The 13115-nt window shown below is 61.3% G+C and overlaps 2 protein-coding genes across 7 annotated transcripts; one reads left to right on the top strand and one right to left on the bottom strand.

Moving 5' to 3' along the window:
• Window positions 1-3281: 3281 nt before the first annotated feature.
• On the top strand, window positions 3282-7545 carry LOC122164896 (sterol 26-hydroxylase, mitochondrial). Its single transcript, XM_042827345.1, has 9 exons — window positions 3282-3506; window positions 5108-5298; window positions 5461-5660; window positions 5732-5929; window positions 6041-6204; window positions 6374-6540; window positions 6794-6875; window positions 6943-7143; window positions 7238-7545. The coding sequence occupies exons 1-9, from the start codon at window positions 3282-3284 to the stop codon at window positions 7361-7363; spliced, it is 1554 nt and encodes a 517-aa protein (XP_042683279.1). The 3' UTR covers window positions 7364-7545.
• A 429-nt stretch (window positions 7546-7974) lies between these two features.
• On the bottom strand, window positions 7975-12534 carry PRKAG3 (protein kinase AMP-activated non-catalytic subunit gamma 3). 6 transcript variants are annotated; one of them, XR_006170340.1, is made up of 12 exons: window positions 12054-12534; window positions 11258-11297; window positions 10782-11026; window positions 10618-10699; window positions 10318-10539; window positions 10153-10207; window positions 9918-10044; window positions 9661-9826; window positions 9540-9577; window positions 9321-9467; window positions 9070-9239; window positions 7975-8558 (listed from the first exon to the last, which is right to left on the bottom strand). XR_006170340.1 is itself a non-coding variant. In XM_042827350.1 (12 exons), the coding sequence occupies exons 1-12, from the start codon at window positions 12084-12086 to the stop codon at window positions 9123-9125; spliced, it is 1143 nt and encodes a 380-aa protein (XP_042683284.1). In that variant the 5' UTR covers window positions 12087-12534; the 3' UTR covers window positions 7975-9122. The 6 variants fall into 6 exon arrangements, 5 of the variants coding, with proteins under 5 accessions (XP_042683284.1, XP_042683283.1, XP_042683280.1 ...); XM_042827350.1 differs by having other exon boundaries at window positions 7975-9239; window positions 10318-10363; window positions 10481-10539; window positions 10782-11014; XM_042827349.1 differs by having other exon boundaries at window positions 7975-9239; window positions 10318-10363; window positions 10481-10539.
• Window positions 12535-13115: the final 581 nt, after the last annotated feature.

Consider the following 13115-nt stretch of genomic DNA (forward strand, 5'->3'; position numbering starts at 1 on the left):
GAAGGAAGGAAGGAAGGAAGGAAGGAAGGAAGGAAGGAAAGAAAGGAGGGCCCAACACTCTTTAGAGAGCCCCTGTGGCTCTGGATGCTGTTCTTTTTCCCAAGAGCCTTAGTTTCGTGCAACAGCACAAAACAGTTCTGTCTTGGGAGAGACAGGAACATCCATGTCCCAGAGGGAGAAAATTGGTCTTTCACTCTGAGCAACAACTTGAGGAGGGCCTGACCTTGTGCTGCTGAGCAGCCCACACTCAATGTTAGCACAGACTCTATTCTTCACACTCCATAGGGAAAAGCCAAGCCTGGGGGGTCCAGCAGAGCTCAGAACACCTCTTCCCAGACAATCACAGTGCTGGGGCTGGTCCTGCTCCCCCAGCTCCCTGTGCCCCGTTCTGCCCAGCACAGGGAGCACAGGATGCTGCACAGCAGCAGGCCAGCAAGGAAGCGCATGGCTCGTGCAGGCTGGGAGCAGTGCTGCTGGAAGGGGATGTCCTTGGGCCCCTGCAGGCCGTAAACATGATGTCATGTGGCAGTGTACACAGCCCGCTCTGTGCACGGGTCCCTCAGTGGGCTTTACAAGTCCTGCGTAGGAGGAATCAACCATGGCCCACGGCCAAGGGAACTGCAGTCAGGAGATAAAATCAGGTTTGCTCTGGGCTGGAGCAAACAGCCTTTTGCAGTGGGAGTAAGGGACAGAAAGAGGCAGCTGGAGCAGGGAGCACCTCATAGGGCCGCTGGGAGCCGTGGGGAGCAGAGGTGATAGGGAACCAGGTCCCTCGCCCGACGCCGGTCCGAGGCTGGCGATCTCAGATCCCTTCACGCCCACTTGACTTAGAATAACTCTGTAGGCACTTGAAGGCACTAATCAGACTGGCCCACTTGAGAGCAGCCCAGGCTGCCTCCCGTCTCCCCGATAACAGCCTGCCTGCATGCCCGCCGCCGGCCCCAGGTCTGCTCCAGCCTCTGGCCCCACAGCCTTTGGGGCATGGAGGTCAGTGCGGGTGCTGAGTCCTACACAGCTGGGCTACCCCAGTTGTTGGTGAAAAACTCAGTTCTAAAGCAGCTGACACAGATCTGAGACATGTCCCCTTCTTTCTGGATCTGCCATGTCCCCCTTGCCAGCTGCACAGCCCCCTACTGATCCCAACACAGCCTGTGACTCAGGCAGTGACAGTGTGGTGACACACAGCTGGTGTGTTGGCCATCTTCACATACAGACTATTGATGGTCCTGGGACCCTTTCTTGCAGCCTGGTCTTTCCTGGGAGTGACTCAGGGGATGCCCTCCCGTGAGACATCCCCATCTGTGCGACTGCAAAGCGGGGTCAGCGGATGCAGCCCTGGGAAAAGCTTGCAGCCAATGGGTGATACTGCACGAGTCACAGAAAGAAGTTGCAGCCAGGACCCACCACGTTGCAAGCAGCACCCAGTGCGCTGTGTCCGGTGGGTCGGGTGAGGGATGCTTGCAGGGGGACTGAGAAAGGCAGCGGTCCCACAGGTCCATCCTCACGGATTAGCACTGGGTTGGCTCTCCTGCCTTGCATGCCCCTTCCCAGAGCCCCTCCAATGCAGTGACACTCACCCCACACGCAGCCCCTCCCCACCCAGCGAGCTGTCCCACAGCTGGAGCTGCCCCAGGACCCTCACAGCATCCTCCTGCTGGAGATGTGTCACAGCCCAGCCACTTCCTTTTGGAAGTCCCCACCGGGCGGCCTGACTCACCGCCCCTCTTCTTCCCGCACGGCCTCCCCCGCAGCCCTGGCAGCCATCCCCGTGGCCTCGGGCCTCCCGCTGCCACCGCTGCCCGCGGGTGACTCACAGCGCATCCCCGGGCTGGGAGAGAGCGGAGGAGCAGCGCTGGGTGCTGCCACCCGGGGGTATCACGGCTCAGGCTGGGGAGAGGGATCGGTCCTGCGGCGGGGAAGGGGGAACGGGGCTGAGCGCGGCGGTGGGAGATGCGGGAGCACAGCCTAGCGGCTGCCGGGGTCCTCTACACCCAGCCCCGACGCTGGGATCTCCCCGCGGGATGGGACTGTTCAAGGGAAAAGGTGGGCTCTAAGTGCTCCCCAGCAAGGGGCAACGCAGCCCCAGTAGGATGAGACAGGCGGGGCCCTGGGGGGCTTCCTAGCTGTGAGATGGCTGGGAGCCGCCATCAGATGGCGGCAGGCGCTCACACTTGTGTGCCCCGTCTTCCCGGTGCCGGCAGGCACGCAGCTCCCTGCTCGCAGCATCTCCAGTCCCTGAACGGAGCACATCAGAAGAGACATCCCCTGTTCCCGCAGCCAGGACGTGGTGGGACAGGGATACAGTCACTTATTGGGCTCCAAAGTGTCCGCCTGTCCTGAGGACAGAGTATCTCCCTCCAGGACATTGAACCAATCGTGTGATAAAGGTGGTTAATGATTAACATCAGGATGTCCCAGCCAGAGGCTGGAGCAGCCTAGAGCAGGGCAGGCACCCAAGCACAGCAGTGGCCCATGGCAGTGCCAGGCTGGCCGTGTCCTGTACATAACTGCAGTGCAGCCCTGCTTGTGGACTGGAGCTGATGCTGTGCTCCTCATCACTGTGACAAACCAAAGCCACCTCCAGCAAGGTGCCCACAGCCACAATGGGCACGCTAGGCTCTCCCAGCTGGCAGCCCCATCAGCTCCCCTGCGGTGTGGCTGTGCCCTCTCTGAGCATCCAAACCCTACCCCGGGGAGGGAGGGATGAATGCTCTGGGCAACCTCCGCTTAACAACACTCCTGTCACTGTCCCTGTGTCTCCTGGAGACCTTCCCAAGGGACCCTCCACTGTTCACAAGCGGTTCCAGGCTACTGCAGGAGATGCATTGCTGTGAGGGGAGCAATAGGGACAAGAATGGACAGTGGCAAAGATGGGAAGAAAAATGGGGCAGAAATAGGAACAAAGAGAAATATGGTGATCGAGCCAGGCGGGAACAGGGAACGATGGGTGAGATTGCCATGTCTAGGACAAGGGCAAGGACAGGGCAGGCCAGGAGGAGCAGCCATCCCAATCAGTGCGCTGCACTCAGTGTTTGCCGCACGGCGTTCGGTGCGCAGCAACCATCACGTAGTGCCCGTTGCCTGCTGAACGAGGCGCACACCGCACCCGGTACCCTCCGTGCATTTCCCGGTACCCGGCACTCGGTTCGCGTTGCCCCTGCCCGGCTCTCGGCGCCCGCTTCCCAGCTCCGGTGCCGCCTCCTCACCGCCCCCCGCACCGCCCCCGGTGCCGCCTCCTGCACCGCTCCGCGCCGCCCCGTCCCGTGCGCTGCCGACGGAGCATGGCGGGCCCGAGCGGCGGGGCTCGGCGGCTGCTGCTGCCCCTACGCCTCCGCCCGCCGCCGCCGATCTGCCCTGGGCCGCCGTACAGGACCGGCAGTTCGGCGGCGGCGGCGGCGGGGCCGGCGCGGCTGAAGGGACCGGCGGAGCTGCCGGGGCCGGGGCTGCTCAGGACTTTCGTCTGGCTCTTCCTGCGCGGCTACCTGCTGCATACGCACCGCCTCCAGGTGCCCGGGGGGTCCCGGGGGGTGTGGAGACGAGGGGATGCTCTGGGGGCGCGGTGGGGAGTGATGTTGCGGCAGAGGTGTGCCGGGGACCGGCGTGGGGTGAGCACTGAGTGACTGCGGGGAGATGGGGGTGGGCAGCGTTGGGGGAAGGTGCACCCCGCTACCCCTGGGGTGATGCACAGAGCGGGACACCGAAGTGTGTCTCCAGCTGCCCTCAGTGCCTGAGCTGGGCACGGCAACGGTCCCCGATGGTCTGGGGGCTGTGTGCAGGGTCCTGGCACCCCAAGCCAGTAGCACTGGGGTTAGATGTGGGGCAGGTGGTGCCTGGGAAGGCAGGATAGAAACAGGCAGAGGTGTTTGTTTCCTTCTCCGAACATTTCCTCATACATCAGATGAAGCAAGCCATGGGCTTGGCTGGCCGTGAGCCAAGCGGCATCCAATCCTCCAGCAGCCAGGAGCTCCGACCTGCCATGTCCGGGAGCTGAGTGCAGGATGGGAACAGGAGGAGTGCAGAATGGAGCCTCCCTACACCACCAAGCAGCTGGCACTGCTGTTGGTGAAGGGACTGTCACAGGGCAGCAGGGGTCAGGGAGAAAGCACGGGTCCCTGCTGCTCCACAGGGCTCCAAGCAAGGCCCAGCTTTACAAACAGGTCTGGAGATGCCTTCCTTGGATCCCAGCAGCTTCTCCCTGCCCTGCTGCACAAGGCCTGCGTTGTGTTGGGTTATGGCTGTGAGCACCCGATGGCAGAGAGGCTTTGATCCTAACCCACAGTCTGTGTGACCCTAACTCTCAGGCCCCTCTTCCTGGGATGCTGCCTGCAGCACTGGGGCAGCCGTCCCTCCCCCTCCTGCTGCCACCACGCACGAGGAACGTCTGTCTCCTGGTGGTGACGAATCCAGATGAATCTGGGCTCAGGCTGCAACGCAGTCACCAAGGGAGATTGTACCACGTGCATCCCAGCAGCCAGGGGAATGGGGACTGGGGCTTTCCTGTAGGGTGCTCACAGCTCCCCAGGCTCAGCCCAGCTCCAGAGGGGCTCTTGGTACCCAGCAAGGCGTCAAACACCCCCTGGAAATGTCCCTGTGGATGGCAAGGGGGTGCTCAGCTGACCCCAGAGTGCCTGGGGTAGTGGTGCTCTGAGAGGGCCATGGCTTTGGTGGGTGTGGGATTAGGGTTAGAGTTAGGCTATGAGCACAGCAGAACTCTGAGCCCAGAGAAGGACCAGGGCTGGTGGGTGTTCCCTGGATGGTATGTCCCCAAGGCCTTGTGTGGCCCCAGCGCTGTGCACAGCGCTGATCATTAACCACCCTTATCGGTGGTGGGTTCAAGGGCTGTCCTTGGGTTTAGAAGAGTGGGGATTGGGTGATTCTGTGGATCTGCTGACAGCCACCACAATGGGCCTGCATCTTCCTGCCCTGTGCATGGCAGTTGTTCCTGTCCTTGCTGTCCTCTCTGGGTCTTGCCAAGGCTCTCCATGCACTCTGGGGTGGACGATGGATGCACCGCTCTGTGCCATGCACCAGTCTGTGCTCAGTGCTGAGTGCTACCCCCTGCCCTGATGTACTATGCACCCTACCTTGTCCTGCGCGTACATTGCAGCTAATGTCCCGGCGCATCTATGGCCCCATCTGGAGGTCAACCTTTGGACACTACCAGAACATCAACATCGGGAGCCCGGTGGTGCTGGAGCAGCTGCTGCGGCAGGAGGGCAAGTACCCAATGCGGAGCGACATGGCCCTATGGAAGGAGCACCGGGACACGCGACGCCTGCCCTACGGACCCTTCACTGAGTGAGTCCGGCCCCACAGTGATGTAGGGATGCGGATGTAAGGAGCTCCCTTTGCTCCTTCTGCCCAGAGCCACAGTGGGTGGACAGGTTGCCAGGGATCGGGGTGGCGTGGTGCAGGATGCTCCCATGGATTGGGGATGCACCGAGTCCCATCCCCACGCAGGGAAGGGGAGCGCTGGTACCGCCTGCGGCAGGTCCTCAACAAGCGGCTGCTGAAGCCCTCGGAGGCGGTGCTGTACGCGGATGCCATCGGTGAAGTGGTGTCTGACCTGATGGTGCGGCTGCGGGACGAGCGGAGCCGCAGCCCCTCAGGGGTGCTGGTGGGGGATGTGGCCAACCTGCTGTACCGCTTCGCCCTGGAAGGTAGGGGGGCCTCAGCCCCACTCCGCTCCCCCCATCCCCGCGGGGCTCTGGATGCCGCCTGTCCCCCGCAGGGATCTCCTATATCCTTTTCGAGACCCGCATTGGGTGCCTGAAGCAGCAGGTCCCCGCCGAGACCCAGCACTTCATTGATTCCATCAACCTCATGTTCAAGAACTCTATCTTTGCCACTGTCCTGCCCCGCTGGAGCCGCAAGGTGCTGCCCTTCTGGGACCGCTACCTGGACAGCTGGGACACCATCTTTGCCTTTGGTGAGCCACGGAGATGGGATTGGACCCCTGTGATCCTGAATGGGGAGCAGCGATTTTGGCCACCTGGGGCTCACCACCTGCTATGTCAGCATCGGGTGTCCATCCCTGCAGGCAAGAGGCTGATCGATCGGAAGATGAAGGAGCTGGAGGGGCACGTGGAGAAGGGCATGGAGGTGTCTCAGGGCTATCTGAGCTACTTGCTGGCCAGTGGCCACCTCAGCCTGGACGAGGTGTATGGCAGTGTGGCCGAGCTGCTGCTGGCTGGCGTGGACACGGTGAGGGCCACCGGGGCGTCCCCAGAACGCCCCAGTCTCAGCGCTAGGGGCATGGGCAGGGAAGTAGTCAGTGGAGACCCCATAACCCCCTCTGCCAACCTGTCTGTTTCATGCCTCACTTTCCCCATTCTCACTGCTTCTCACTCCTGTTTTCCCTCTGCACCCCCAGACCTCCAACACGTTGTGCTGGGCTCTCTACCACCTCTCCCGAGACTTGGGCATCCAGGAGACCCTGTATCAGGAGCTGAAAGCCGTCGTGCCCCCAGACCGGTTTCCTGGTGCTGAGGATATCCCCAAGATGCCGATGCTCCGGGCTGTTATCAAGGAGACGCTGAGGTATAGCCCCTGTTCCCTCTTGGGGTGGGGTGAGTAGTTGGATTGGCACAGCCTGTTCCCCCGCATGAGAGCACGTGCTTAGCAGGGGACTCATGGAGTGGGACATGGGAGCATTGGCCAGGGTGTAGAGCTGGCTTACAGCCCCTTGGGGTCACATTCAGCCACCCATCTCCTCCCGGGAGAGGGAGATGGAGCCACTGAGCAGCAAGAGATGTTAATCTCCCACAATGCCTCTCCCCCTGTCCTGGCTCAGGGTGTACCCCGTGGTGCCCACCAATGCCAGGGTCTTCTATGAGAAGGACATCATCATCGGAGACTACCTCTTCCCCAAGAATGTGAGTGGGGGCTGTGCTGGGGGTAACCCACTGCATCCAAGGGCATTAACCCCTTCTCACCCCACAGACCCTCTTCGTCCTGGCACACTATGCCATGTCCCATGACGAGACCTACTTTCCTGAGCCGGAGCGCTTCCTGCCCCAGCGCTGGCTCCGGGGACACGGTTCGCCCCACCACCCCTTCAGCTCCATCCCTTTTGGCTATGGGGTCCGTGCCTGCGTTGGTCGCCGCATCGCTGAGCTGGAGATGCACCTGGCCCTCGCCAGGGTGAGTGGGGTCTCCCATCCTGGGAAGCTCACCATGAGCTATGCTGGTCTGGTTTGGTCCTGAGGCACTGCTGCCCCTCTGTCTGTCCCAACAGATCATCCAAGCCTTCGAGGTGCGGCCAGACCCCCGTGGCGTGGAGGTGACATCTGTGTCCCGCATCGTCCTGGTGGCTGACAAGCCCATCAACCTGGAGTTCATCGCTCGCCCGGGGGCCCCCTGAGCTCAGGGCATCGTTGTGCCTTTCACATGCCACCGGGAGTGCCCCCATCTGCCCCGTGCACAGGAACCAGGGGGCACAGGGAGGGGTTTGCAGCCATTGGTGGGTGTTCTTCGTCCCGTGATTGTGCCGCTGCGTGTGGAGCTGTGCCTGGGGTCCTGCCTGAATAACTGACCTTGGCCCCAGCCCCTTCTCCGTGCCTCAGTTTCCCCCTTCCTCGCACTGCAGGGCTAAGCTGCCAGCAGGGTTTGGGGTTGAGCGATGGGGTTTTAGGGTTTGTGTGTGGTCCCAAGGGATGGAGTCAGGTGACCCTACAGGGATGGGTGCTGGCACCCTGTCTCCTGGCAGCACCAGGACTACAGAGCACAGGGGATCTTCTGCCGTCAGCTGTCCTTCCCCAGGAGTGCGGTTATGGGGGCAGGGGCAAAGTAGTGGGAGGAAGAATGGGCTCAAGAGTCACCTCAGCCCCAGTGGAGCCATTGAGCTGCACACCCCACTGTAAGCCAACATCCCCATCCTTCTGGCTACGCTGAGGTGGGCCACCCCATCCCCAGCCTTATCCCAAAGAGCTGTGCCAGGCTGCATGCCCAGAAAGGCCACAACACGGTGCCTAGGGTAGGCTGCTTTATTCCAGCAAGGATGAAGGGACTGGCAAATAAATAAATTACCCCCCATCCCCCTATCAGTGTACAGGGTCCCCCTGTGAGCACCTCTACCAGAGCGCTCAGCCCTGGAGACCCTACAAAAAACAAGCCTGTGCGTGCAGCTGAGCCATGCGCTCCTCCCAGGCACCCGGCACAACCAGTGGGACCTGAAACACTGGGGTCTCACAGCAGGAGGGGACAGCAGTCGCTGGGAGGGGGGGATGTTGCAGGTCCCCCAGGGCCATGCAGGTGTTCCTGTGTCCAGCTGCACAGCTCCTGGTGGCACGGTGCCTACTGAGCATCCCTGTGTGCTCGCAGTCTGGAGGCACGCTTGGACCCTTTTTCCCCCGCTCTGTTCCTCCCAAGGTTGGCAGGAGTTGGCCCCAGGCTCAGAGTGAATCCCAGGGCCAGGGTAGGTGGGCAGCCCCACCCCATGGAGAGCCCCTGGGCCCCAAGCCTCCTTCCACGGCCCTGCGGTACCCGAGCAAGAGGCCCCGCGTTGGATGAGCCTGTGGCACTTCCCTGGTGTCCTCAGAGCGAGTGTCGATCAATGCCTGCAGGGCGAGAGAGTGTGCGAGGCCATAACCCCCCTGTGGGCACCACACAGGGCTGGGCACCCTGCAGCATAGCACTGCATCCCACCCTGCAGCTGCGGGACACAGAGCACAGGGACAACCTTCATCCCGGACTCGTGTACAAGCACTGGTGAAGGAGATGGGGTTGGTCTGGAGGGGGATATACTGCTGGTCTCCCCCTGGCACTGCCACCCATGTGGGCATCGTGCAGGTCCCATGCCTGCTTAATGCAGCCCTGACACCTTATGCACGGGGCACTGTTGGGGACCAGGTGGACATGAAGACCAGGAAGCGATGCCAAAAGGTTAAGTTTTGTCTTGGGCTGCATCATGTCCCCAAAACCATCACCCAGCCCTAAGAACTGTGCAACCTGCATCCCACCTAGAGACCCTGGGACTGCCATCGCCTTGTGTCACCACCTGGGCACCCCCAGTGCTCCCAGATCCCCCCTCCCTGGCCAGCTCTGCAGTGGCAGAGGGGCAGCGCCTACCTGAAGTGGAGAGAAATGGAGGGTGCGAATGGAGAAAGATGGAGCGTCGTGGGCTAAGAGTTAAGAGCATCGATACCTGCGGGAGTGAGCACCAAGGCCTGGAGGATGTCAGAGAGGGAGACGATGCCCCGCGGGTACCGGTTCTCGTCCACCAGAACCAGGCGATGGACCTGTGGGTGCAGAGTATCACAGGTGGGCAGCGAGCAGGGAATAGCACAGATGAATGGAAAGGATGTGCTCCTGCCACTCACCTGCTCCTCGGTGATGCGGTCGATGATGTCCTCCATGGTTTCATGGGGGTAGCAGGTGAGGACGCCCTCCAGGCATACGGTGCGCTGCCGCAGCGCCTCCCCCACGCTGATGTCCAGGTTGTTGTATGTCTTCTGTGCTGCCAGATGCTGGGAGGAATGATGATGCTCAGGATGTGCTCCCACTGCTACCATGGCCACGCCAACATGCTCAATACTCACAATGACATCAAACCTGGAGTAGAGCCCAACCACTTGACCTGCAAGGAGACAGAGGAGAGGGTGAGGAGGGGATGGCAGGAGAGGATGTTGAGGCGGGCATAGGGTAGGAGCTACAGGATACCTGTAGCATTAACAACAGGCAGCGCAGAGACACGGCGGTCCACAAATATCTCCAGAGCAGCATACACAGGAGCATTCTCAGGTACGACAGCCACGTCACGGAAGGTGCCGACACACAGCTCCTGCACTGTTTTCTTTAGGAAGCGCGGCTTGGGGATGGTGGAGCCCTGGAGCAGGCAGTGCACGTGAGCACACACTGTGCACATACCCTACCCTGCAGCGACAGACTGCTCCATCTCCATTCCACCTCATACTCACGAAGATGTGGAGGAACTTGAGGATGCGCTTGTGGGTGAGGATGTGCAGCACGTTGCCTGAGATGGGCTCAATGACTGGCAGGCGATGGATCTTGTGCTTGATCAAGGAGTAGACGGCATCGAAGAGGCTGCAGGTGGGGGGATGTGGCTGTGCCCAGAAGCGCCCCAGTGCCCTGAGTTGGTGCCCACCCCCAGGTGGGGATCTTGCCAGATCTCCCCCCTAGGCAGGAGCTCACCTATCGCTTGGGGAGATGTAGACAAGCGGCTTGAAGGAGCCCTGCAAGTACACCTCTGCAAAGGGAGAGAGCTGCAAGTGGTGTCCCACACTCCTAGAGCCACCCCCACGCTGAACATGACGGATGTCCCCAGCCCAGACACCCCCCGTCACCTCCAGCTTCTACCTCTCCACGTCTCAATCTTGTGCTCCTCCACCTCGTAGATCTGGACCTGAGGGCAAGATGATGCCCTACTCAGGGTGGCATGGCTAAGGGCTGCCTCGTTCCCCCACATTCCTCCCATCACCCTGAGGGCAGAATCATGCCCATCACAGTCTGGGGCACTCACCAGGGGCGAGCGGTAGTAGCGGTGCAGGATATTGATGAAGTCAGTGATGGTGAGCATCCCTGCAGAGACATGGGGCTGCCCACTCTGCCCACATCCCATAGCAGTCCCTCTGTTGCCCTGGCTGCCCAGGAACTCACCCACAAAGGCCTGCATCTTGCTGTCCCACAGTGGGGCTGCCCGCACCCCGTTGGCCACCAGTGCCACAAAAGCTTTCTTGATCTGCCAGCAGAGAAGGGAGTGCGTCAGGAGGACACGGAGGACCCCCTGCCCAGTTTGACCCCAGTGATCCTCGTGGCCTCACCTCCAGCGTGGTGTCAAAGACAACAAGCTTGCAGCTGGTGGGAACAGCATCATAGCAGCAGTGACTCCTCATGAAGTGCATGTAGACCTCAGCGTCAGGGCTCTGAAAATTGTTGTCAGGTTCCAGCCCCAGGATCTCATTGCCCAGCGTGAAAGTGACGGGCCCGGAGCCCTTCTGCTTTTCCTCCTCCTCCTCCTCCTCTTTTCCCCTGGGATGTAGTGCCTCTGGGAACCCTGTGGGCACACCTACCCCAGCAATGAGCTGAGCTGCTGGGTCTCAGTGCAGCAGAACCCCCAGACCCCACTCTGCAGGGACAGAGGCAGTGCAGAGCACAGCAGCTGTTCAGCCTGGAAGGAGTTGAGTGAGGTGACATGGGCTTTCCAAGCAGGCCAAGGGCTTATGCACTCATTGCATGAGTGAGCCAGCCCCACCTGCTATCCATATATATGCTGCTTGTCCCCCTGCATGCTACCCACCTTCCTCCATGGGGCGGGCAGCAGCATCCAGCAGCACCATCTGCAGGGGCATGCAGAGACGGGGGGGTCAGCAGCAGTTAGCCCACCTCGCCCCCACCTCATCCCACCCCAGGCTGCAACCCCCAGAGAGTTCCCTGCCAGCATAGGCCCCATTGGGACAGAGCTTGTCTACTCCTGAAGGATCCTAGGTGCAGGGCATGGGATGCCAGAACACACAATGCTCCCTTCACTGTCCGAGCTGAGGCAACCCCGTGCCCTTCCTCTCCCTCCCCTAGTCCCCAAGGTGTAAATCCCACTTCAGCTTCCTCTGATGCTGAGAGTCCTGCCAGCACCACCTGCCACACGGGTCTAGGTATGCCCAGCCTCACGCTGGGAGAGCCTACAATAACAAAGGGGGAGCCCAGGCAGGAGGGGGTACAATCAGAACAAGCCGGTTGGCCCCGTGCCCCCATCAGTCCCCCAGACGACCCTACCATAACAAAGCAGCATGAACCATGGGCAGAGCTGCCAGCAGAGCCAATGTTTACATGCCACCCTACAACAACAAAGCCACATGGATTGCTCTCTAAGGAGGCCAGAGCTGCCCTGGCAGGGACGTGACCTTACACAAATGCCCCCCACCCCAGTAATTCTCCAGCAGCTGGGGACAGTGGGGGCAGGCAGGTTTGTGCTGTGCCCTGTGTCTTTGTCCCCACACCAATCCAGCCACAGAACAGGTGCCACCAACCCCCCACCCGGCATGGCTGGTCCCAAGTGGGGGTTACCGAGCCTGGCCCCCCACCCGTCCTGAGGGTACCTGGGGAGCGGCAGGGCTGGAGAGTTGCTCCATGCTGACTGCAGGGCAGCGCTGCTATTCTGGGCCCGCGGCTGGCCGGGGCCTGGCAGATAGGGTGTCACTCAGCAATGCCAGCCATGCCCCCTCCAACGGCGAGGGGGGGGCACTGCCACCAGGCAGCACCCATAGCGTCACCCCGTCATCTCAGTCTGCAGCACCTGCTGCACCTGGGGACACAGGGGATGGATGGATAGCCAGAGGAGGAAAAGCTATCCACAGCCCCCCAACTTTTTTACCCAGAGCACGACTCAACACCACCAGGATGTGGCTGCTGCAGCAGGAGCAGTGGTACAGCACCACACGTACCGCAGGATGTTGGATAAGTGGCCCCAGTGACAGCCAGCACAATGTGGGACACAGGGACAGCTTAGCTGGGCACTCTGTCCCCATGCCACGGCCCATCCTGGGGTGCTGCTGCCATCCAGCCTCTTCCCAGCCCCCAGATCTCATGTCCCCAGCCCTCTTCCCTTACCCCACTGGGCCACCCCCTCCCACCCCACGCTTGCTCCCAGCTCCGTTTCTATTTCAGGAAGGTTCAAATATCGCCCTGGCCCACTGCCGGGCCAGCCCCAGAGCAGCCGTGGGCGAGCAGACCCATGGCCGGCCATAGGTACAGGGAGGCTCCAACTCACCCCAGGGGACAGCTGGACCCTGGTCAAAGCAGGGAGCAGGGCCATGGGCCCCCACACGGGTGCCAGGCAGATGATTTTAAATCAGTCAACAGCTTCCCAAAATACCCATGGGATGCAGGGGCGGCCGCAAAATCCCCGTGCACGTTGTATGGGTTGCAAGGAGCAAAAAGAACTACACCAAGAGCTATAGCAAAGGCATTACCCAAAGACAGGGAGAAACAGAGGAGGTAAGAGAATGGAGGCTGGCACGAGCCAGTGGTGTTGAGGTGACACAAGGGTTCCCCCAGGCTGCCTCACTACCGTGTGATACTGGCCTGCAGATGTAAGCGTCCAGCCCCGAGCGGGTCAGCCTGGCTCCAGCCTGGCCACGGCGGCGGTGCTGGCAGCAGGC

Source organism: Centrocercus urophasianus, unplaced genomic scaffold (assembly GCF_019232065.1).
Source record: "Centrocercus urophasianus isolate 14NV4802_14NV808 unplaced genomic scaffold, USGS_Curo_1.0 seq_28, whole genome shotgun sequence".
Taxonomy (NCBI): domain Eukaryota; kingdom Metazoa; phylum Chordata; class Aves; order Galliformes; family Phasianidae; genus Centrocercus; species Centrocercus urophasianus.